The 25,095-nt window shown below is 38.3% G+C and overlaps 4 protein-coding genes across 5 annotated transcripts; 2 read left to right on the plus strand and 2 right to left on the minus strand.

Moving 5' to 3' along the window:
• Positions 1-596: 596 nt before the first annotated feature.
• On the minus strand, positions 597-2,425 carry LOC131014224 (patellin-4-like). The gene is made up of 4 exons (XM_057942112.1): positions 1,604-2,425; positions 1,405-1,529; positions 1,188-1,326; positions 597-1,124 (listed from the first exon to the last, which is right to left on the minus strand). Exons 1-4 carry the CDS (start codon positions 2,273-2,275, stop codon positions 864-866), a joined length of 1,197 nt encoding a protein of 398 aa, XP_057798095.1. The 5' UTR covers positions 2,276-2,425; the 3' UTR covers positions 597-863.
• Positions 2,426-3,061: 636 nt separating this feature from the next.
• LOC131014225 (TOM1-like protein 2) lies at positions 3,062-6,177 on the minus strand. The gene is made up of 3 exons (XM_057942114.1): positions 5,497-6,177; positions 3,926-4,201; positions 3,062-3,694 (listed from the first exon to the last, which is right to left on the minus strand). The coding sequence occupies exons 1-3, from the start codon at positions 6,004-6,006 to the stop codon at positions 3,347-3,349; spliced, it is 1,134 nt and encodes a 377-aa protein (XP_057798097.1). The 5' UTR covers positions 6,007-6,177; the 3' UTR covers positions 3,062-3,346.
• A 227-nt stretch (positions 6,178-6,404) lies between these two features.
• LOC131014226 (uncharacterized) lies at positions 6,405-8,206 on the plus strand. Of its 2 annotated transcripts, XM_057942116.1 has the most exons (3): positions 6,405-6,541; positions 6,961-7,316; positions 7,389-8,206. In XM_057942116.1, the coding sequence occupies exons 1-3, from the start codon at positions 6,523-6,525 to the stop codon at positions 7,977-7,979; spliced, it is 966 nt and encodes a 321-aa protein (XP_057798099.1). In that variant the 5' UTR covers positions 6,405-6,522; the 3' UTR covers positions 7,980-8,206. The 2 variants fall into 2 exon arrangements, with proteins under 2 accessions (XP_057798099.1, XP_057798098.1); XM_057942115.1 differs by having other exon boundaries at positions 6,434-7,316.
• Positions 8,207-17,006: 8,800 nt separating this feature from the next.
• On the plus strand, positions 17,007-23,704 carry LOC131014227 (mitochondrial ATP-independent inner membrane protease subunit 2-like). The gene is made up of 5 exons (XM_057942117.1): positions 17,007-17,309; positions 19,174-19,346; positions 21,937-22,120; positions 23,144-23,250; positions 23,340-23,704. The coding sequence occupies exons 1-5, from the start codon at positions 17,142-17,144 to the stop codon at positions 23,425-23,427; spliced, it is 720 nt and encodes a 239-aa protein (XP_057798100.1). The 5' UTR covers positions 17,007-17,141; the 3' UTR covers positions 23,428-23,704.
• Positions 23,705-25,095: the final 1,391 nt, after the last annotated feature.

Raw genomic sequence — 25,095 nt, forward strand, 5'->3', positions numbered from 1 at the left:
CCCGAAGGCCTACGTAACTTAACATAAAGAGCTTGCCAAAGAATTCTTGTATCACCTGAGCCTTCTCTACCTTACTCCATTCACATTTTAACCTCTTTATTGTACATGTTCTTCTTTTTATGCTTCGATACTTGCGCATGAAAAGCTTTAGTGTTTCTATCGCCATTTGCCCCGGGCTCGTTGTTTCCAATAGCATGCTTCCGCCTCAACTGCTTTCTCAATCTGAATTCTTGGTTGCCATGTTCTTCATCAAGGTATTCCGCTCTGCTCTCAGTTTTTTAACCGTGCTAGCTAGATTAATCAATCTTTTTCCCTGCCCACTTCTTGAGGAAGATCTCACAGAGGTTTAGCTTTCTTGTCATGCCTTAGAGATGTCCATTCGCATAAGAAATCACATTCCAGGAACCACTTATCTTCAAAGTGAAAACGCCCCCTCCCTTTACACGTAACCTGCCACCACTCCTCATCGAACTTGCATGAGATGGGTACATCTTATAAGTTGTTTCGGAGTTTATTTTGTCAGCTATTCTAAACAATTTATAAACCCAACCAAACAATGTGTATGTCGTCCTTGAAAAAGCTGATTGTCCAAGAAATTGGAGAGAAGTAAAAAGTAGTAATACATTAATCACATTACATAGAATGCATAAGCCAAAATTAATTAATACTAGCTATTACACATGTACATGTGGAGGTTTACCTGCAGCACACCTCTAGCTAGTAGCGGATATCCCGCCTCACAAAACCCATAAGGAAAAGAAAAAGAAAAAAAAAAAGAGGCGAAAATGAATGAAATACAATTAGCAAGATTATTGCCAAATGCTTTGTTTAGCAATACTAGAAAGCCTAATATGAATGGGGAATTAATTGTAGATCCTATAGATGGGCAGACTTTGCCTTGTCTTGTACCTGTAGAAAGCCTTCTTCCTTGTGTATGAAGCATTGAGTATGCTTATCACAATCTTCCCTGGCTCTCTGATGTAGAACGAATTCCGGATGCTCTCTCCCATTCTCTTCTCCTGCAGCAGAATCTTGTACGAGCACTCGTCGTCTGGTACGAATTCTTCTCTGTATGTCACATCGTATCCGATCACAGTTATGTCCCACGTTAAACTCACCCCTGCCTGCAGCATTCATCACCAATTCATCATCAAAACTAAGTTAATCATTTAACTGAATGTATTTACCTCCACAGGTATCTGTATGAGTTCAGTCCCATTTGCTCTGATATAAGCTTCAAGAACTTTGTCTTCTGATGTGAATTCTGTGTCGTTCTCTCTCCTAAGCCCCCCATATTGAACCAGTATGTTCTCTATGGTGGCGTACCTTCATATGTATCATCCATCAAACAAGAGTAAATGAGTTTATACTAAGAATTAAGAGATTAATTGATTGGTTAATTACTTGAGAAGGGTCTCTGTAACTCTTGATGGCTTCACAAATATGAACTTGTTCTTGCTCCTCTTGCCCAGCATCCGCAGATTCAAAGCGTTCAGAGTCAGAAACCACGATGGCACATTGATGATCAGCTGCATATATAAATCGAGAAACAAATGAATTATAATTACATAGTATAGTAGAATTGATAGTGATATGAACTGACATTCTTGTGGACGATGCCGGGATAATGATCATGGAGCAATGTGATCATCTTCTTGCCGATGAGCTTCATCTCCTTGGTGGTGGGGCCGCCGGCGTGCCTCATGTCAAGGATCTGCACGACGGAGTCGACGCCGCCGGGCCTGAAATTGAGATGGCGGATGCCTTCCTCGACGCAGAGCAGCCTCCACCTCAGATAATCCTGGTAGCTCTGATCGCCCAGGCTCACCAGATTCTTCTGATACTCCTTGCCGAGGACGTTGTAGCAGAGGGGCCGCCCCTCCTTGTCGGCGCCGCTCGTGAACCACACGTTGTCCTGGGGCGGGGCCAGCTCGTCGGCGGGGCGGAAGTCGGCGCGCCACCGCAGCGTCTTGCGCAGGGCGGTGAAGGCCTCGTGCACCTTGTAGCGCTTGGCCTTGAGGAACTTGTTGAGGACGGCGTCCGTGCCCTCGTGGCCCTGGCTCGGCAGCAGCGGCACCCCCCACAGCCGGGCCTCCTCCGCCTCCCCGTCCGCCTTGCTGGTGAACAGGTAGTTGCCGTTGATGGCTTCCTCCACCCTGAACCGGAACTCGATCAGGGATTTGCTCCGGGACCGCGCGTCCACCACGTTTTCCAATTCATCCTCGCTCTCCGACAGAGCCTCGCTTGTTGCCACCTGCTTCTCCTCGATGATCATTTTGTTTTGTTGCGTCTTCCGAGCTCCGGCCGGCAAAGACTCACCAGCCGATCAAGGAACACTTTTTGGCCCTCTCCTCTTTTTTGTTTTTTGATTTTTTTTTTCTTGTGAGAGGCAAGGGAATAAGAAGTGGTGGAGTTCTGTTGGTTTGCCGCCATTTGTGGATGAATTTATATTATTTGGCGGAATCAATGGTCGTTATGGAATTTGGAGGATTTTCTTTTTAGTGGAATGGAAACTAAGCCATCCACAAATTTAGCTCTACTTTTGTCTACGTACAAGGATTCAAACCTATAGTTATTGGATTCGAGGTTTAATCTGTTTGACCAATCTTCAAACTGTCTATTGATCTCAAATGTAGTCAGGAAATTACCAATTAGTACTATTAAACAATTTTAGCACGACATAGGTATACCAAATTTCTCTCGACACTAAGCGCTCGTTTGGTTCAAATAGAGGAATCAAAATGGAATGAAATCAAATAAAGGAATGGAATGATAATAATAATCATTATTTTTGTTGAGTGTTTGGTTTAATAATGGTAATGAATCATTAATAAGAGATTCCATTTCTTTTATTTCCCATCTATTTTGAGGGATAACAAATTGAGTGATTAAATTACCCTCAAGTAGGGGTAATGATTATCTCATTACTCAAACAAAACAACAAGTAATGGATTCAATTATTTGATTTCCTTTTCAACCTCTAAAAACACCCAACCAAATGTAGACTAAAAGTAAAATATTAAGTCATATTTCAAAGGATACATCTGTAGCAAGACAAATATGAAGTAAAAGTAAATAAAATAATTAAATACCAGCAAGATTCAAATATCCAAATGAAGCTCCGATTCAGGAGGTGAATGAGAAACAGGAGCTTATGCAAGCAAAGTATAGAAGCTGCAGACTGCGGCTAAACCACACACATTACATATCCTAAGGCAACTGAAACCTTATCATTTATTTACAACACAACCACCTCATCATACTGCAGTCGGGCTGCTTGAACCGATGCCGTTCCTATGGCTAGAGACAGTTTCTAAATACAAGCAACCTCTTCCAGTGCGCTCGATCATTCTTTGCTGCTCTTTTCAGCACTCTCTACTTGATGACTTGACTTGTTGGACCCGGTGGTGCCTGCTATAGAATTATCTGTAGTTTCAGTCGTGTCGTGAGGTCCCAATGTAGATTTATTAGTAGTAGAGTCGTCAGAAAGATCCTCTGTATTCTGGTCCTTTGCCTCTCCAGATTCCAGGGCTGCTACGAGCTCACTATGTCTGGATATGGCATTTTGAAGCTCTTCGTGGAGGTTTAGAGCATCGAAAAGCATCACTTCATCATCAGATGTGCTTTCTATAATTCTCTGAACAACAGGAAGAGACTGCTGGCACCTCTCCAACATACTAACCGTAAGATCATCCTGCGTAGAACAATGTACTGATCATCAGGAAAGACCCAAGAGAATACACATCCTGAACATTCTAGGATTCATACAATAACGAAAGAGAGACATGTTACCACACTCTTATATTCTATATTAAAATTTAAAAAGAGATGTGTGATGGCATGATAAGCTATCTAATTTGCACTCTATCAGATATGAGAACCTAAAGGCTAAAGCAGAAATATAAAGTTATAGAATAAAAATAACCTTGACGGGTTTTGGTTCGGTGTCAGAATTCAAAATGCTGGAGAGAATATCAAGACTGTTCCGAGCCACAAGAAGATGCTCCTTTTTCTCTTCATTGGACTGGAAACCATAACTAATGAAACTGGGAACTTCTTCATTTGCTGCACCTGAGTTGGGAATGGGGTGTCCCTCAGACGGCGCTAGTTGCTGTTCACCAAGATAGGACTCCAAGTTGCGTTGCACAGTGGGAAAGCTTTCTTCCGGTGCTGTAGGAGGGAATTCTCTAGATTTCAAATTCTGAAAAAATGAACTAAATTAGATCTTGAAATGAAATGCATTTCCAACAAACTAAACATAAAACTACTGAAGAATATGGCATACAACAAAAACACCTGAATTCAAGCTCAAATGTTCTTCTAAATTCTAATACAGCTACCGAAATAGAAACCGCATGTGAAGAAAAAATTACAGAAAGATAGAAGATAGAAGCCATTAAAAAATCATACAATCATAAAAGAATATGGAAATCTTCGATGAGAAAATGAACACAAGAACTACCAAGTTATCCATAGTCGATGAATTTATTCTAAAAGTCCACAGCCTTAAAAGAGTGTCCTATAGCGTAACCACTTATACATGTGAAAGCACAAAAGATAGTTACTTAGGAGGTTATTCTAGTAAATTTCTGATTATGCAACTCTTGGGCATGGCATACACCTTGAAGTTCCATTTTTATTTAACACAACCAAACAACAACCTAAGACAATTTCATTTTAATTCAAGCCCCGTGTAATGTTTTGCCTTCTTCATGTGACTAAAATGTAGCTTAGCAGCTTGAGGGACTTCTTGCCTTCTAAGAGAAGCACACCCACTTTCTTCCATCTTCAACTTATTGGTTTACTTCATGAACTAGTATTTTCTTTCATGAAGAATCCAGAGATGCCTATATATGTCTGTTATGTCGGAGCAAATAGACATGTGGTTGCCACTACATGACTGATTCATATAGTTCTCTAAAAAAAGCTCAACTTTTGCCATATCAAAGATGAAGTCCGGTTTATTCTTATTTAGTTGCTGGTTCGAAGAAAAGCAAGTTCAAGATGTTCTAGACCAAATTCCAGCTCTTGCTCTGAGTATTTTAGGCGCTTGAAGATAACAGCTTATGATTGCAATAGTTTAAGAGCAGATCTGAATAACGAGTCCATCAAATAGATATCGTCTAAATACAAACAAGAAAAACATTGCCGCCATTGGAGTTTGAGCCAAGCATGAAACCCAAACCAACATTTAGCACAGACGCGATCTTCAATCGAAGCAACAAATGATCATCTTAGTTTCTCAAACATTTAACACAATACATATGCACATGAACAAATAAGTTTTGAAAGTATTTTTCAGAAGTAATGCAACTTCGAGAAGGCAATTATCGTCCACGCATCTTCAAATATAATGATCGAGTGTAAGGAACTAAGCAACAAATCAATTTTCCGAATGAAATGAAGTGCACGTATATTTATATAACCTAATTTCTGATTTTCATCTTTCCCCAGTGCAATTCAAAAGCAAACCAAATTTAGAGAGAGAAAGGTCACCATATACGTCTGACGGAAGACGGGCAAGTAATCGAGATCGTTAGACTCGCCCCAGCCCCTGATAAGCTGCAACGCCCTGACCCTAACGCCGTGGTCCGTCCTGGGATCCTCGATGAGTCTGACCATATCATCGAGCACCTTCTCCGACGCCACCTCGGAGAAGACCTTCTCGCAATTGGAGGTGCAGGCCTCGAGCAGGTCGAGGCTGAGCCCCTGCGTGGGCGGGCTACGGGCGGCGGTGAGCTTCTTCTTGATGGCCCTGACGATCTCGGCGCCGTCGTACTCGGTGCGGCTGATCATGGCGCAAATGCGGAGGTTGAGGCCCCAATTGGGCTCCGGCAGCGTCTCGGCGGTGGCCTCGTCGACGGCCTTGGACTCCGGCGTAGGGGACTGGAGGATTTCCTTCATCTTGGAGCTGATGGTGCGGCCCATCTGCGCGCCGCTGGTCTTTATGCGCTCGCCGAGGGAGGAGGAGGCCAGCTTGAGTTTGTTTAAATCGAGTTTCTCCATGGATGCGATTGGGAAGAGATATTTGTGGTATGGCGGGGGAGGGCGGCGGCGTTGAATTGATAAAGTGAGATACGGAGGATAAGCAGAGGATACTAATACTAGTAATATTATATGCTCAAAATTGGAGTTAGTTGCACCAGTCCACACTAGGAAATACGAATACTACTACTCGGGCTCGTTTGGTTTTATGTAATGGATTAGCTAGTATAATATTAAACTAGATAATTAGTGTGGATTACACTGTGTTATTAATATTAATTGGATGTTTGCTTTTACGTTTAACTAATCATGAATTCTGTTTGGTATTCATAGTACTAGGTCAGATAAAGTTAATAATGGACAAAAATGTCCCCTTCTAATTTTCGAAATTCCAACCTTGTCCTCTGCTTTACACCATTACACCCACTAATCCCTATTCTCCGAAAACATTCTTCACCCGCCAAGAACTCTTCTGCGCAGAAGGTGAAAGGTCTCTCTCCATAGAAAGGGCAAGAAAGCAATCTGAACTTGCCGATAATGAGTTCTGCAACTCAAGGTAGGTCATTCTTCTCCCATGTCGCGACTCCTTAGAACTATATCCAATGGTTTTTTAACAAATATTAACGTCGTATATGAGTCTTCGCCTTGATGAAAATATATTTTTTAGTCTTTATGCGATCTGTGTTTATATCATGTTCTGCTCTTGGTTTTGCAATATTCGTCTATCCGTTTTAGTGGCTGTGATATTTAGATACTTGCTACTTGCTAGCGCCGACCGCAAAACATAATTATTTTGCTAGAGTATATGATCGTATTTTGGACTGGTATAAAAACGTGTTGGTCGGGATTTTTAATAATATGAAATGCCATAAACGGATGTTAAATAATATGAAATACAAAGCTGGTGGTCTGGAATAAGTATACAGCAACACATGAAACACATTGCTGGTGTTTTTCTTTTTTATGGTTGTTCAGGTAGCAATGGAACAACGCTTTCTGGCCGTGTTAACAAGACGACCCAGAAGCGCCGCAGTTGGTCTACACGCGAAGAAGAAGTGCTAATCGCTGCATTGAAGGAGCTCGTTGCGCAAGGATGGAAATCCGACAACGGATTTCGAGCCGGTTATTTGAGCAAGTTAGAGGAGGCTATGAGGAAGGACTTTCCGACCACCGATTTGAAAGGGATGCCTCACATAAACTCGAAGGTAACAACGTGGAAAAAGACTTACTATTCATTGTGGAACATCCTCAAGACCAGTGGAGTTGGTTTCAATGTGGATGGAAAGCACATGATTGATTGCGATGATGAACAATGGGAGAACTTTGTGAGGGTAAGTCCATTTACATTGCTTATTTGCAGCCTGGTTTTACTATGTTTTGTTAAGCTTTAAATTGTAATGTAGGTCGATAATAGCGTGAGCAACTATCGCAAGAAAAGTTGGCCTCTACTTGAGGATTGGAAGATAATATTCGGCAAAGATAGAGCTACGGGCGATGAGGCGGAGGATCTCATGGAGGCGTCCCATGAGATGTATCGAAAATTGGATACTAGCCAACCGAATGCCGATGATGATTACCGCGTCTCACTTGAAGATCTCTTCGAGAATGGCGAAGCGGGTGACAATGTAAGCCACACCCAAGTTCATGAAGAGAGTGTTACGGCTGAGAAGGAAGTGCGGGGTTGCGGCAAGAAGCGGCGCCGCAGTGCCACCTTTGACGACAGATTCTTCGAGGCCCTACATGAAATTAACCGGGGGACCGAAACTAGACTTGATACAATATCAAGTAAAATGGGTTACGACTACGATATATCAAAGGCAAGAAAAGAAGTCTTCGCTCAATTGTCTGCTATTCCGGGGCTGTCAAAGATGGAAAAGTTTGAGTTGACAGATTTGCTTGCAAAGGAGGTCGAGCGTCTGGATGTGTTCTCAAGCCTCCCGGATGACGCGAAGGAAGACTACGTGCACTACTTGCTTGCTTTGAAGCATAAGTAAGTCACCTTCGTGCAAGGAATGTTTTGGTGCTCTTCTTTTGCATTTTGAAATCTGACAGTTTCTCATATCATGTTCAAAGAATATTTTGGAACTTGTTGCAAGATTGTTTAGGTTTATGTTGGGTACTAGTTGGCCCTTTAAGCTTATGCAGTTGTTGGTACTTTGTTTCATGGAGACCGATCATGTTATTTTGTACCTTGTTTCATGGAGATTTGAAAGTTATTTCATACTTTGTTTCATGGAGATTCAAATGCTATTTTGTAATTCGTTTTATGGAGTTTTGAATGATAATGTGTTTATTTTGCAGAAATTTTATTTGCATGCTCAGTAGATTGCAGAAAATTTATTATCCATATATGTCATTATTTCATTGGTTGATTTTCATTTGTATCTAATTTATAGTTCGACCAATTATTGAGTGCACATAACATGTAAAAAAACATGAGTCCAACCAATTATTAGAGGGAAAACAGTAGGGTACTTCAATAGAAAACATAAAAACCTATTAGCTCATGGAGACGCCAAAAATAAGGTCAAAACATAATAATCAAACATGAAGGTGAAATATAAGAGCAGGACGGCAAAACAATGGAAGAGATAGCGGCAAAATAACTCTATTTGAAAGGAGAGGACGACGCGCACGAACTTCCACCATAACCGCCGTCGCGATTCTGGTCATCTTTCGTTTTCGTTGGCCGACGGAGCTTATTTTTGAGTGCATTCCATGGGAGCTTATTGTGGAAAGAAGCTGTCGCGCTTGAACAAGCATCGTCTGGGAAGATGTTCCTAGCGGCCACTGGTTTGGCCACTGGTTTTGGTTTTAAAATAGGAGATGTTACCTCATCTTCACTCCAGTATTCGCCGTTGATAGTATGGTGGGATGGCTTCTTCACAGTTGACGAGTCTTCAATAACGATTACCGTATGAGACAACTCTTTTTTTACGTCGTAGAGGCCAAACAAGTTGCACATCTGTAGGTACTCCGGATCACCGTTATGATAATAGGCTCGGAAGAATGCATTTTCCTATGATGATAGCAAATAATGGAATAATGTTATTTGATTGATTTATTGATATTTGCAACAAGGTTTAATAGAAAGAGTATTATGCGTTTTCTAACCTTGAAGAGTTCTTGCCACACTTGGTCATCGGCATGAACGACGTTAGTTGTTCGATCCCACTGAGTTTCCTTACGATTGCACAAATGCTTGAAGCAAACGTAGCGGTCGTGTAGAAAATCAACGCGACTCTCAACTTCATTCAACGAAACACCCGCTTGTAGCTGCGAATTCAGAGCCATCATTGCATAAATTAAAGCGTGTGTAGATAGATGTGGTGGAGTTGGGCTGCATTCTTCAATTTTTTCAATGAGACATGCAAGGATCAATTTATCCTTGGTGTCGTCCCAATTTGCCGGATAAAGGTAAAGTGATTGAGGGCCAACTTGAGGGAAAGCCATGGTGTCGGAGAGTTGGTGCTGAAATTTCAAAAGTTTTGTGTTTTATGATACCTGATTTTAGTTGCTTGAACCATATCTGAAAGGCCTATTTATAGATATGAGGTTAAGCTAATTTTGACAGCACCATTAAAATTAGTTGTTGGGGAGGTGGTGGTTTGGTGTCATCTCTCTATGTATTTGATTGACACCTGTTATTATTGCTAATTTGAACTTGATTCGTCCCAATTTAACATTTCCCAATAGCTTTGAATTAATCAACATTTCCCAATGGCATGTGGTCAATGCCCACCGTCCATGACTACCATCCTACAAATTGCATCAGACAACTGTACAGCCACCTCTTTTGGGAACAAACAATATTAACTCCCATTGAACCAAGAAACAAAAGTAGAAGTTACTAAAAAAAAGTCAAATAAATTTAAAGTGGAATATAACCCCATATTCGAAATTCAATACATCACTCACGTAAGAGCAAAATGAAACAACAAAGTACTTCACATTGCACAGTAATCAGAACTACAACACCATAATCCAAGGTCATTACAAAAAATGTCTCAAGCTGTAGCCAATAGAAAGGAACTTCAACAGAGGAGTACATAAAACAAGTGTCATTTTCAAAAGCAATAGACGCTGCCCGACAGATCACCACAAATACCCTCACATAAATTTTCCAATTATAATACCAATAATCAAAATCATTATAGTGCGACAAATAACAGCACTATGGAACTCCAGGTACCCACGGGGTGTGTTCATGTTGTTTCCCTGAAAATCTAAATCGCTGGCAGTAACGACCATACTAGGTGAAGCACGACCTCGGGTTGCTGAAGATCCGGCAGTTGGAGAGACAATCCGATTGGATAAACGATGATATTCGTCGTACCAATAAAATCCCTTCCAATGATCCTCACCCAATGGACATTTGTAGTAGTATCTGCCAGGGTTCTGTGATCCATAGCCTGCACACTTTAACTTCATGATTCCATTGCCACAACTACATGGAGGGCATGGTGTTGATGCATCGGAAGCGGTGTCCATCCTAACAATGAGGCATACAACAAAGAGAGAGTTATTTTAGCACCTGAAATACCTCAATAATATGAACATGTACCAGCAAATGAAATATCACAATAAAAACACTATTCAACTTTGAATGGTGTTATGAAGTGGATATTATGATCATGTACCAGTAGCTGAAATATAATAATAAAAACACATGATCTACGAATACAAAAATGAAGTGAAATTGATAGTAGAACATGTACCAGCAGCTGAAATATCACAATAAAAACACATGATCTACGAATACAAAAATGAAGTGAAATTGATAGTAGAACATGTACCAGCAGCTGAAATATCACAATAAAAACACATGATCTACGAATACAAAAATGAAGTGAAATTGATAGTAGAACATGTACCAGCAGCTGAAATATCACAATAAAAACACATGAACTACGAATACAAAAATGAAGTGAAATCGATAGTAGAACATGTACAGCAGCTGAAATATCACAATAAAAACACATGAACTACGAATACAAACATGAAGTGAAATTGATAGTAGAACATGTACCAGCAGCTGAAATATCATAATAAAAACACATGAACTTCAAATACAAACACGAAGTAAATATTATGAACATGTACCAGACATGACAGCCACACACCTAATTCGAATTCATATACTGTTGCCACATGGTCTCGGCTAAGATATTCCTCGCTGCGTTCCATTGTGGAGAACATTCGACGGTGTCTATGAATTCGTCGTGCGGTGCATCTATAACTACACCGTTCTCTTGTGCCATATCGTCGAATTGTTGTTCTATGGGGTCAATCGGCATCTCCATCCGAACAAAGTTATTGAGTAGAAATGCTGCCATAATAATTCTATTTTGAACCCGGATTGGATAATAGGACGGAGATCGTAGAATACCCCACCTCATCTTTAATATACCGAAGGCTCGCTCTATAGCGTTTCTTGCCTTACTATGTCTCAAATTGAAGAGCTCCTCTTTATTTTGAGGTCGGGCAGCGTTCGGACCCCACTCTTTTAAATGGTATCTAACACCTTTGAAAGGCGTTAGAAAACCATCACTATTCGCGTAACCGTTGTCACACAAATAATATTTTCCTTCATTAAAATTAAAATATCAATACATATTCATGTCAATATTTAAATAATTCAAAGTAATGAATGAGTTTGATAACAGGTTATACCCTTTGGGACCTTAAGGCCGTGAGGCCGATTGATGGCATCTCGTAACACGCGAGAGTCTGCAGCCGATCCTTCCCAACCGGTTAGGACATAACTGAAATTCGATTGTCTATCACATACGCCTAAAACATTTGTTGATATTTGCCCTTTCCTTGTTCTATAACGAGGTTTGTCCTCATTGCCAACCATCACACTTACATACGTGCCGTCTAAGGCGCCTAAACATCCCTATGCACAAGACACAACAGTAATGAGTTAAAAACAACATAATTATTATATTTAATTCATTCATAATAATATTCTTGCATATTATTCTATTTATACCTTAAACCACCGCCATCGTGGGTCAGTGCAACCATCGGGAACAGCCTCGGGTGTGGCTAGGAATAAGTGGTGAATCCGTATAATCGCCCCTAGCACCGCATGTACATAATGCGAGATCGTTTGGCCGGATCTCCAAAAATCAAATTTTACTACTCTATTTTTCTTATGATGGGCAAGAACCGATAGGAACATAGCTACTTGTTCTTCAACAGTTACAAACCGACCATCAACCAACCCCCCTTGTTCACGTAATATCACACAAAGCCTAGCAAAAGTTCTACGGTCCATACGGAGATTCGAAATACAATCAGCGTCATTTATACCAACCAATCGATTTAAATATTTTTCTTGGTCGGGAATCTTACTTATCAATTCGTATTTTAAGACTCTTTGACCACGCTTTCTTTTATTTGATCTAGCCTTAGCATAAAAAGCAAGTAAAACTGCAACTTGTATGACGTGAAAGCGCAAAATCTCTTGCAACAACATGAAGCGTATGTCACGCCCACGAATACGTTCCCTATCAGCCATTTCAAGTCACAAACTAGCAGGTTTTTGATGAAGCCTACTTGCAAATGAACACAAGGAACTGTCAATCCACATGTAACGAAACTAATATATAAACACTCAAAGGAATTCCACAATGAATATGATCAACAAATCACAAATATATGACATAGAACCCCCATATAGTAGTGAATAAAAATCATAACATAGAACAATGATTACTAATAAATCTGCCCAACTATAATCACAACACACATATACTCCATGAACGTAGTAAATATGCAAATAAAAAACGAAACAAATATACTCCATGAACAACGAAATCTGTGATACACATAAATCAATAACACTGGGAGTAGCAAATGGGGGCGAAACTGACCTCTGTCTTCTCTGTACTGGCTATGTTTCTCTTCGAGTCCCTATAGAAAAATGAAGTATAGAAAATTTCAGTCTAATGTAGTCGGCAACAACAAATATATGATATCTCAAAAAATCGAGATAGCTAAAGGAGCCAAAACAGGAATGGCAGCACAAATTTGAATTCTCAATCCGTTCAATAATTTGATTTCACAGATTAATTCACACAATGTATATGTGAGTACACGAAAAAAAATACGAATCAGAACCAAATCAAAGAACCCTATAAATTCCTGTATAAGAATGGTGCATTTATCTGATAGAACATAGCAATTCCTGTTTTGCTCCTATACATGTCTCTAAAAAAACACAAAATCGCAGGAGATTCATACATAAATCAGACCCAAATCAAAGAACCCTAAAATTTTGGGCGAAATGAAAAAGGACTCGAGGGATTTTGGGGGAAAAGCGTATTAAAATCCACGCCGTTCCAAAGCATCAGGCAATTGTTCAGGCGAAACAAATCGGAATCATCTAACCTCAACAACTATGTCGTGCCCTTCGATTTTGGCGCTGAAGAAGAAGATGCAAGATCGGTGAAGAAGAAGTTCACCTGATTAATAAATAGAATTGGGGATCCTTGATGTTGTTGAGTTGAAACTGAGAAGAGGGCGGCGAGCAGAAGACGGCAGCAGCAGCGGCAGGAGCTGTCGTGCTGGCTCGAGTGAACGGCGGCGACAGCGCTAATTTTGTTGATGACTGGCGACAGCGCTAATTTTTGTTGATGAACGGGAGAGTGAACGGCGGCGACAGGTAGACCACCGATGGAGAATGACCAAGGTAAAGAGGATTAGGTCTTTTTTTTAATTGAACCTCGATTTTCGTAAGAAGGGTATGCAAAAAATTGGTGCAGAATCTGGGTTAATTCCTAATCGGGGGGGTGACGAGGTATTAATTACCTTGCGTAATACCGATTTTTTGCTCCGGGCCTTGAGTTATCGCAGGGCCGCCCATAATAAATGTACAGAATACCAAACTATGCATTATGCTGGATTAAGTTAGCTAATATGGTGCATTCCATAAAAAAGTCCACGTCACGTTGCGGCTAAAATGTATAGATGGTGTTCGCCTGATCTTATAACGGCTAAAATGTATAGATGGTGTTCGCCTGATCTTATAAGCTTCTTCAAAGTGTTCGGCAAAATAAGCTCTTAAACAATTTATAAGCTTCAAAAATAAGTTTCAAGAGTTTATAAACTCCCAAAAAAAATAAGTTCTTCTACCCCAACTTATTTTTTTATAATCTTATATTCAACAATCATTTTACAAATATTTTTCAACTATAATTTATTATTTTCATTATATATCATTTGAATTTATTTTTCTTCGATTTTCTCTTTCAAATTTTTTTTTTCTCTCAAGTAAAAAATTATCTCTCTAACTTATAAGCTCAATTATCCAAACACTTTAACAACTTATAAGCTCTTGAAACATCTTATAAGCTCCAAGAACTTATAAGCTCTTTAAAATAAGCTTAGCCAAAGTATGAGCGTTTACTTTGATGGATAAATTTATCTATGGAAAATGAAGGATAACAAAAATTTATGTCTTGAAACGTCTCATTTCTTTTCCACCATTTGACACACAAAAGATGTTCACCATTTTTCCTTCCTTATTGCCACTAATGGACCCACCTTACAACAACTTTATCATTTTTATATTCTATATTTGTTACACTTTATCACTAGTGGACCCACCACACACACCTTTAACACTTTAGTCAACTACTTTATCACTTTAGTCAACTACCCTTATATTTAACCCACAACACTTTTTTCAACTTTCTTAGTCTCTGTGTTCACTCTCAAATGGGGCTTTAATTGGTGGACTGAGGGAGTATCTTTTTATCCTTCTTTCTTTCATGTTTTTATTTTATTATATATATTTTTCTTATTTATTGTACATGAACAACTACATTAACTAATTATTTTTTTTCTAATTTATATTCCATCTGTCCGATTTAGGGGTGGGAATCGGGTCGGGTTCGGGTACCCTACCCGAAAAAATCAGGTACCCGAACCCGAAAATCGACCAAAACACCTACCCGATCTCGAACCCGATTTTGAAATCGGGTACCCTAATACCCGAGTCGGGTATTCGGGTACCCTAAATTACCCGACCAAGATGAATATGAAATACGCTGCCAGAAATTGGAAAATTCTTCTACCTATCACACCTACAAAGGAGCAACAATTTTCTCACTTGAAATGGATACAAATCCACTTCCGTTATCTCCTTAGTTGACTAAAACACTCCACTGTCAAAAATTCAAAAAACGTAAATCCCTAAATCGGAAAATGAATCTATGAATTCATATAATATAAAGACTTCATCTACATCATAAATGGAGAAACATTTACCAAAAATTCTGTTCCATTCATCCCTTTAAATTCTCTAATTGAATTTCTTCAACAAATAGTATTGTTCAAACTTCTGGACTGACAGCGCTGTCGCTACTGCTGCGCGGTCGGAGCTGCGATGTAAGGCGTCGCGTCTGGATTGACGGCGTTGAAGCGATTGCTCTGGTCGCGTCTGGACTGAGTTGCAGCGTGCAAGCTCGAAGTCGGCACAGGGTAGGATCAGCAGGTATCGTCGGTGATGGGACGATAGGCTCGTGGCGCAGCTTCCGGCGAACGGCAAGAAACGGCCGACTGCAGCGGTTGGAGCTTGAGAGGGATTCGGTGGGTGTGGATTAGTGGCTATAGATCTGAACAGCTTTTAGAGAATAGGCTTTAAAGTTTACATTTAGTATTTATTTATTTAAATTAATTAAATAATTATATATATAATCGGGTATTCGGGTATACCCGATACCCGAACTACCCGATCCCGACCCGATACCCTAATTTTTCGGGTATCGGGTACCCTATACCCGATCGGGTATCGGGTCGGGTCGGGTATACTCGATACCCGAATCTGATTTTCCCACCCCTAGTCTCATTTGTATTGGCCCATTTGTCATTTTGGGCTATCCCAATTATATTGGCCCCTTTCTTAAAATAGCAAAAATAAGGACTCCTAAGTGGGCAAAAGTAAAACACTCTACCTACTTAATAAATAAAGACTTTTTTAATCTTCGTGCCCAAAAGTAATGGGCCAATACAAATGGGACGGATGTAGTATATAATAAAAACATTGGGTCCTGATCAATAAAAAAATGTGTTTAACTAAAGTAACTATTTACGGTATAACGAATACAATAAAAAAAATATAATTTGTGAAATTTATAGATATATATTTTTACACTGAAATAATATTATTTTTATATAATAATTGATATGCTTATAGTTTAACTATGTATATAAAAATAATTCTATGTGAAATTTATGCTAAATTTTATGGACTTCTTAATACTTAGTCTCAATATAATTAAGTACCAATTAATTCAAACGTAAGTTTTATAAAGTTAAAGAAAAAAAAATTACTTAAATCTATCTATTGACAATCTATCTATCGACACTCATTTTTCAATTTTTAGGAAAAAAGTGTATATCCTTTAGAACTAAATATTACATCCACAAAATTACCAATTAGTTTAAATTTTACAAATGTTCTTCATGAATACATCAATAAAATATTTATTTACTCAATTACATTTCTAATTTTTATACTATTGAAGTGATGTAAAAGGTAAATTAGTAAAATAAAATAATTTCATTCCATTCATAAACTTTATTTCTAACTACCAATCATAAGAATAAAATCAAACAAATAACCACTATTTCATTATTTTAGTATTTCTTGTACATACTAAACATATAAATCATTTGAGATTTGTCATTCATTTCCCATTTTCATTCAATTATTTTTACTTTCATTCCATTCCATCCCCATTTTATCCATACCAATCACCTCCTAAGAATTAATATGTTAAAGTCGAACATTTATTGCAAATCTACGGTGCTGAGTAACATAAACTTCATTTTTCCCTTAATGTGCGTTTACTTTGATAAATAAATTTATCATAGGAAAATGATGGATAACAAAAATTTATATGAGAAAATGAGGGATTATTCTTTATTTTCTCATGATAAATTTATTCATCGAAGTAAATGTACCCTTACATTTTACTTACAGATCGAAAATGAAAAATGTTAAAATGGAAATTTCGTGATTGAACACGCAGTTTATGTGATACAAAGAAAAACCTTCTCTCAAAAAAAAAAAAAAAAAAAAAAAATCAAACTACTATTCGATAAAATTGGAAATTCCAGCCATATTACGACTCATATCACCAATGAGTTATTTCTTCAAAAAAGATCACAAACGAGTTATAAAAGGAAATGCTCAAGGGTTTAACGGAAATTACAGGCTACAGACCTCACCTTTAGAAATGGTTGCGCTCTCAACATGGCTGCGCTACATTGGAACCAAATTTGATTACTCTGTCTCCGTCGCAAAGATGGTAAACGCCCCCCCCCCCCCCCCCCCCCGGATTGATTAGCTTATGCTTTGTTTCACATTTCTTGATTTCTGTAGCGGATTCTTTCTTTCCGTTTTGGTTCGAGTAATAGCCCCTAGTTTTAGCGACTGGGGCGTTTATTCCGACTTTTTTGCCGGGAGGGTTTTGGTGTGTTTATCGGATAAAGATTTTAGCAATTTCGTTGTTTTGATTGATATATTGGTTGAGGAAAGTTAAATATCCTATTTCGCTTGAGGAGCGACAGATTCTTTGTTTTGTTCAGGATTGTTGAAATGTTCGTGATCGTTCAGTCAGAATTTCTAAAAGAAAACAATTAAGCATGGAAATTAGAAGTACATTATTTTAAAAGATAAATTTCCCTTTCTTTGTCACTGGTCGCTTAAACTATACTAATCTACTACATTTCACCATTGACAGTTGCCTGTTGAAACTATATGTTTTCAGCACATCGACTTGATTTATTTCATTTTAGATTCCTTGATGGCTTTTTGTCAACGTCTTTCATACTTAACTTGCTTTGTACACTTTGCCAAACCATCTGATCGTGGTTTTCTGTAAGGTTTATGGTTTGTGTTCTTCAATACAATGCACTAAATGTTAAAAAATTATGTGAATAAATGTGGATTGTTCTTTACATGAATATGGACAGCTAGAGGCAACTTAAGGATTTATCTTCTTCTGTTCTTCATCAAGAAACATCTTTAAGATGTAAAAGTTCTATTTGATTCTCTCATTTCCCACAACATCAGTCTTATTGACATTCCTATTCTTTAAGATTTCAGTGCCAAATCTCCTGTACTTACATTGTTTTGAAAGTTATGCTGATTTATTTAAGAGATTTTTTCCAACAGGTGAAGTACTGGGAGGGTATTTGAAAATAGTAGATATGGACCCCTTCTTTCTCTTTGTCTTCCTATCTTGCTGTTGCTAGTTGTTTGAGGAAGAATATAATATATGAGATTGAATACATGGGATAGACCAGCTTACATGAGGATAGTATTATAGGTGTTGTTGCTTCGTATGTATAATGTATGTCACTTTGCTAGAAGTAGGCTTGGGAGTTGGTACCAATTAGATACTTTCAACATCGCCTATTTGCCTCTGATGCAGGTTTACTGCTGCAATCAGCATTCTCTAAAGAATTTTTGGTGGATGGTATAATTTTTGCTAGAGTATTGAAACTTCATGTCACAAGTTTCTGCACTGACATGCATTTAGGAGGCATTTATGTATCGCTTTTAGTTATTACTTCTGCTTCTTTGATGTACTGCTTATTCTAGATGCAGAATGTGCCGATGAATCTTTTGAATTATTCAGTCTTGTGACTCTTGTCTATGGCTTGTAAAGTTGTTCTTATGGATAACTTCGTGAACTCTAATTTGGAAACACTCTCTATAATTAAAGTTATTAATCTCTTTAACACCACATCAGATAAGAAGGGTCTTACATAATGTTACTTTTTTTAGGAGCTGTTTACTTTGAGTGATAGGATTGATAGATAAAAATCATCCAAGCTAGTCTACCATTTACTTTTGATGGATTGATTAATTTTGCACTTGCTTGACCATCTTATTCTTCAAATACTTGTCAATCCATCCTATCACTCAAAGTTAACACCCCCATTAGGGTATTTCTATGGTGTCAAGAGGCATTTTCTTACTTCAATAATTTAAGACTTTTGGCATTGTTTCCACTTGATTTTGTTTGGTGGAGGATTTTGTTACAGTTTTTGTCTATTTTCCTGGGCATTTTCTGAAACTTTTTTACATGGACCATTGTCCATAGCTATACTGGATTGCACAGGGACCTTGTTCATTTACTAAGAGAATATTTTATTTTACTGCAGTCCTATGTACGAGGTCAAATTGCTGACACGCAAGTACTTGATACCATATGGAAGAACTTTTCCCATGGAAGGTTGACTTTCTTGCATTGGAATAAAGGAGAAGAGATGGACCCAATAATTGGGACTCAGGGTGGAACTCTTCTTGTTCGGAAAATTCCAGATCCTGATCCTACGTATGGTTTACCATAAGAAAAATCTATCTAATAGTATTACTTAATTGCTAGTTAGGTCTAATGCTATTTATATCTATTGAACACTTAAAATATATCTTTTCTTTTTCGATATTTTTTTTCCATTATCTGGTCTGATGATTGTATTTTCTTTGAATTCGTGACATGTCAAAATAGGCATTAGACTCAAGATGATTTTTTGAGATGGATGTGTCCATTGCATCTTAGCTGTACAAGCAGCCACAGAGAAGGGAATGTTTTGGAAAAAAAAAAATCAAACAAATTGAGTGTAATATTACTGTAGGAATGTGTAGATACTAGATAGGAACTGCCAAACTTTCATAAACTATACTCCCTTCATGGATCTTTTTACCATTTGGTCCGTCCACATTAAGTGTGGTGTTTTCCATTTTGGTACACATACCCTTGTATTTTCAATCCCATTCACAAACAATATTTACTAAAAACCCCAACACTTAAACGCTCAAAACCCTTTGTGGGACCCTAATACAATAGCCTTTGTGGGACCCTTTATCCAAAACACACCTCCAACATTTTATTATAATCCGTGCCCTCCAAACCACACCTCACTTTTGGTGGACGGAGGGAGTAGTATTTTTCAAGTTATGCAACTACTATTTTCTTCTTATTGTCACATGATTTAACTTTGCTCAAACATTCTTATACTTCAGCTGCACCTCATTGTATTTTATAACTTTTTGTTGCTTGTGAGTTTTGAAAACACTGAACTTAAAAAAATGGTTTATAGGTGAGCTTATGATTTTTGGATGCCTCTATAAAGTTGATAAACTTAGAAACCTAAGTATAGGACACTGAATATATAGATGGGATTTAGAACTGGCAAACTTGCTACAAGGAACATAAGAGTCAAAATGAATGATGTATTGTAGGACAATTTGAATAGTAACTATTTACTGGAAGCTTGAAGACAGTTGTTTCTTTCGGTCCAGAAACCAATTCTGCTGCCAATGCTTGCTGATCGTTGCTTAATAAACTTTACTTGCATGTGTGTGTGTGTATCCTTGTTCCATGTGGCCATTTGATCCAAAACATAGGAAAAGTCCAACTCTTTGGCTACTAAACAATGTACTTTTGTTTCATTAAGTCTAGAAGTGTAAAACAGAAGTCTAGAAGTGATGCATTAAGCTCTGAACATATAGGATTTTTTCAACACCTTTCTGGTGCATTTAATACACATGACTATAGCGCATGAAACCAACAATAAATTATAATAGTGGAGTCCACATGTAAAACAGAAGTTTGAAAGACCAATCTTAGAAGATAAATGTGAGGGCTTTATAGAATAAACCTTAAGGTCAATGGATTTTGCCTTTTTATTTTGTGTTCGTACTGGTAATTGTGTATGACACATACCAAAAGGGCACTAAAAAAGCCTTCAATAATAGCAAAATAAAAGTTTGAGCCCTCAATACTTCAAAACAAACATATGTTTAGGCTCAATTGACTTAATGGTTTTGGGGGCAAATAATTGGATTTGGCCTTAAGCATATCATAGATTTTATGCATATCATCAACATATTAGTATTTAGTATTCTAAGAGTAATGGTACTGACCTCTTGTGTTCGACTGATTTTATGCATATCATCAACATATCATAGATTTTATGCATATCATCAACATATATGTGTAAATTTTTTTAGCTTATGACTTGTTCCTGGCGTGTTATACTTGCTAGAGGTTAATTTATACTTTATGACCTCATCTTAGCCCTAGTTTCAATATGGCCCGACCTTTAAAAATGTAAAAAATACCCTAACTTTTCATCAAAGTTTCAAAAAAGGCATTGAGAGGGAATTTTAGGTACGGTGATGTGCAATTTTTATTGTTTCTTCTATCCTCTTATACTTAGGAACCCATAAGAAGATAAGAAACAGAGAAAAAGGAGAGACAAACGAAGAAATGTGCAACATTTTGGTACCAGAAAATTGCTGTGTGCTATTTTTGAAACTTTGATCAAAGGTAAGGGTTTCTTTTGCATCTTTTTGAAGGCTGGGCCATTTTTTGCCCAAAGGCCAGGCCATAAAATAAAATTAACTCTATCTGCAAGTCATCTTGAGCTGTTGGGTATTATTACATCAAACTCTATGCTCTCTTGCTCTTGTAATTAGATATAAGTTTTTTGGCTATAGATTGTGCATTGTAAGATGATGGAGCATAAATTTTGTTGCTGTGGCTGATTTGACTGTTACATATACAGCTAATGCACGTTTTCTAGTCTATGTGTTAGATATCAAAGAAACAAGTAACAATGAGTTCTCTATTCAAGCCTGATGTGGGAACCCTTCATTAAGTGTCTTAGCCAATTTCACTTTCAACTTTGCAAAATGAATAGCAAACATGGTTGCAATCATCAGAAATTTTTTAGTTCTTCCATCTAATATCATTTCATTCTACTGGTGTTTTGAACCATTACCAATTTTTTTATCTGGTCTTCTTTTATTTAGCATCCGAGGATTGTGGAAAAGGCCTCAAGTTATGGTTGCAGCATATTTCTGATTCTGTCGTTGCTTGTGTCTTCAAGAAGTTGATCTCTTCTCTCTGTTTGTGATAGGAGCGTGCAGATTGGAGATGTGGTAGTAATGAAGGACCCTGAAGATTCAGCCAATTATCTCATAAGGAGGTTAGCTGCAACCGAAGGATATGAAATGGCATCTAAAGATGCGGATGAGGAACCTTTTGTCCTTGAAAAAGATCAATGTTGGGTATTAGCTGACAACGATAAACTGAAGCCAAAGGTATATACTTCTCCATATCTTCTTTCAATATGCTTAACATGCCTCAAGGGAGGGTATGAATTACTTGGTGCTAGCTACATTTCTCAGCTGGGACGCCCTATGGATAAAATAGTACCATATCATTGTTATGGAACATGTAACAGGAAAAAAATGTTCCATGCCTGATTTACCAACTCCCGCTGTGAGATATTTTAAAATTTCTTCAACAAAATACTTTTATTTAGTACTCCCTCCATCCCACTCTAATAGGCTCGTTTTTCTTTTTGAGACGTCTCACTAGAATAGGCTCATTTTCCATTTTAATCTCTGTGCCCAAAAGAAGTATGCCTATTAGAGTGGTACAGAGGGAGTATTAAAAACTGTTTCGATTTCAGATGAGTAAATTTTTTTCATTTCTCTAGCTGCATGCTCAATATGGAGCGAATGCCAAGTGTTATCTTCTTGTTTATGTCTTCAGATCCTTAATTTATACTCCCTCCGTCCCTCAAACATCTTTCTAAGGGAGGGTGGCATGGGTTTTAATAAAAGTTAGTTGTGTATTAGATGAGTGGAGAATGGGTCCCACAAAAAGTGAAGATTGTAAGAGTAATAGTGAGTGGAATTATTTCCAAAAGTAGGTTAGGGAGATGTTTTGGGGATTGACCAAAATGAAAAGAGAGGAAGATGTTTGAGGGACGGAGGGAGTAGATACTTTTGGTCTGATAAATTGCTATAGAGTTAGTAGTTAGCAAAAGCAGCTGCTATGCTTGTAAATATGTCATTACAAATTTCTTCATGAGCATTTCTCGAATAGTTATAGATCATCCATGTGCTTGTATTTAATTGAAGGTCTTCTCAGAGATAAGTGAATTTGCAGCTTTGTTCTTTCCACCTCATTATTTTAGTTCAATTTGTCCTCGTCTTGTAGATTAGTTTTTTGGGACAATCCATAATTATCGTGGTTTGTAATGCAGCTGTTTTCTTGTAGAAAAACAGGCAGTCATCGATGATTAATATTTTATCCACTGATCTTTTGTATGACAGGAAGCCTATGATAGTCGAATTTTTGGTCCAGTTACCATGACGAACATAGTTGGTCGAGCCATTTATTGCCTGAGGAATGCTGTGGATCATGGGCCCGTCAAAAATAGGTAATTTTTTACGGCTGTTGTGCTACACTATTCTACTCTGAAAACTCCAGTTGTAATTGTATATCGATGGATAATCCTGCTTTTTTCAGCGAATCTAGCACGACAAAGGATTCACCTGTTCTGGAAGTGGAACTAGATGTTGATGAGATGTTTAAGAACCATAAAGCACAGAGCTAGGTTATGCTCCGCTCTTTCTTCGTTCGAGCTGTTGGACGATGCATGAGTACGGGACAAGAAATCGTTTTCATACAAGTTGTGAAAGAAATGCTGCTAATCAAGGTAGACTGATGGAAGTGGGTTTGCCAATATTGAGTATTTGTTGCTCTGAGATTATTGTGGTGATTTTGTAGCAGCTTTCAACTATGGTTCCATCATTGCCACTGCTCATTGTTCTCAATAATTCGGATTACTTTGGGATACATTCTAATGCAATTTTTCTCCAATGATTTTCTCATTTCTGTGTACGCGTCGAATTTAATTTCTCACAATTAATAAAGGTATCTAAATTCTTAATGATAATATGCTTTAAAAAAAAATGGTTGATATTCATTGTTGCTCATTCATGTTGGATTTTGAATAATTCATGCATTTTGATTATTTATTTATTTATTTGGAATCCTTAAACTTTTGACCCATTCTATGAAATAGGATTTTGATGTTCTTTTTTCCTTTTCTTTTTTTCGCGATGGTGAATAATGTTTGTGTAAAAAGGAAAAGGTCTTGTATTGAATCCTACCTCCTCCTAGCTCAAAATAAATACTCCTTTCGTTCCGCTGAACTTTCGTATTCCTTTTCGAACTGTTACACCAAGATTGAGTCATTTTCATATTTGGTAAAAATTGAGGATATTAAACTACTCCCTCCGTCCCAGTCCAATAGGCTCAGTTTCCTTTTTGGGACGTCCCACTCCAATAGGCCCAGTCTTAAAATAGAAAGAATTAGGACTTATGTAAGTGTAAGTTTGAGGCTTAATTAAGGGAGATATACTCCTAATTATTTCTCTCATTCACACACTCAGCCCACCATTCTACGAACTCATTCCTCGAGCTCATTCTATCATTTCTCTCTCTACTCAAACCCTAGAATCGAAAAGGCGCCGACCCTTCTTCAACCTCCGCCGCCGCTCCTCCACCGATCAACCGCAACCCACCTCTTCAACAACCAGAGTGTCGCCGCCGACTCTAGAGCTCCAGTGACACAGTCCCCAGACTGCCCCTCCTTCGTTTCTTGCCAGCAGCCACCGACCGACCGACTCTAGAATCCGGCGAACAATAGCAGTAGACGGAGCCTACCGCCGCTGCGCGAACGCCCTCTCTCAATTAGATTCGCCGCCTAGCTCAGATCTCGCTTCCACGTTCATACTCAGATCTCGCCGACCGCGTTCATACTCAGATCTCGCTTTCCCCTAGCTCCGACCGACAACAGCCGTTAGCTCACCGCCGGCCACTGTCTCCCTCTATCTCTCGGCTCAACAGCATCAACTCCCACCCGACTCGACTCAATAACCCCAAAACGGAGTTCAAAGCTTAGTCCGGATTTTCAAGTCAAATATCTCTCTTCTCCTCCTCCAGATCCCGGCGACTTCATTCCTCCACCCAAGTCACCATTCTCTCTTCAATTTCCGACGACTATCCAGAACTCCGCCCACTTTCCTCTCCTCAATTTTCGGCGACAACAGGGCGTGCGCCACCCTCCTTCTCTTCTTTCATTCCTCCTTAATTTGAACATCAATTTTTCGATTTTCTGGAAGCATTAAACAAAGTTCTTTGTGACTATGGATTTTGAACATCAATTTTTCTTTATGTGATTTATGTTGAGGTTTGTCGAAGGTTGTTCTTTGTTTGA

The sequence above is a fragment of the Salvia miltiorrhiza genome, chromosome 3 (genome assembly GCF_028751815.1).
Source record: "Salvia miltiorrhiza cultivar Shanhuang (shh) chromosome 3, IMPLAD_Smil_shh, whole genome shotgun sequence".
NCBI classification, from domain to species: domain Eukaryota; kingdom Viridiplantae; phylum Streptophyta; class Magnoliopsida; order Lamiales; family Lamiaceae; genus Salvia; species Salvia miltiorrhiza.

Excerpts from the sequence above, each read along its gene's own strand:
- LOC131014225 (XM_057942114.1), bottom strand. The coding sequence starts at position 6,006 with ATGGAGAAACTCGATTTAAACAAACTCAAGCTGGCCTCCTCCTCCCTC. Across the intron at positions 4,202-5,496 it reads TCTTCCGTCAGACGTATATG|AATTTGAAATCTAGAGAATT; the intron begins GTGACCTTTCTC and ends TCATTTTTTCAG. Across the intron at positions 3,695-3,925 it reads CCGAACCAAAACCCGTCAAG|GATGATCTTACGGTTAGTAT; the intron begins GTTATTTTTATT and ends TGTTCTACGCAG.
- LOC131014227 (XM_057942117.1), top strand. The coding sequence starts at position 17,142 with ATGAGTTATTTCTTCAAAAAAGATCACAAACGAGTTATAAAAGGAAAT. Across the intron at positions 17,310-19,173 it reads CTGTCTCCGTCGCAAAGATG|TCCTATGTACGAGGTCAAAT; the intron begins GTAAACGCCCCC and ends ATTTTACTGCAG. Across the intron at positions 23,251-23,339 it reads CATGGGCCCGTCAAAAATAG|CGAATCTAGCACGACAAAGG; the intron begins GTAATTTTTTAC and ends TGCTTTTTTCAG.
- LOC131014226 (XM_057942115.1), top strand. The coding sequence starts at position 6,918 with ATGAAACACATTGCTGGTGTTTTTCTTTTTTATGGTTGTTCAGGTAGC. Across the intron at positions 7,317-7,388 it reads AATGGGAGAACTTTGTGAGG|GTCGATAATAGCGTGAGCAA; the intron begins GTAAGTCCATTT and ends ATTGTAATGTAG.
- LOC131014224 (XM_057942112.1), bottom strand. The coding sequence starts at position 2,275 with ATGATCATCGAGGAGAAGCAGGTGGCAACAAGCGAGGCTCTGTCGGAG. Across the intron at positions 1,530-1,603 it reads CCGGCATCGTCCACAAGAAT|CTGATCATCAATGTGCCATC; the intron begins GTCAGTTCATAT and ends TTATATATGCAG. Across the intron at positions 1,125-1,187 it reads TCATACAGATACCTGTGGAG|GCAGGGGTGAGTTTAACGTG; the intron begins GTAAATACATTC and ends TGAATGCTGCAG.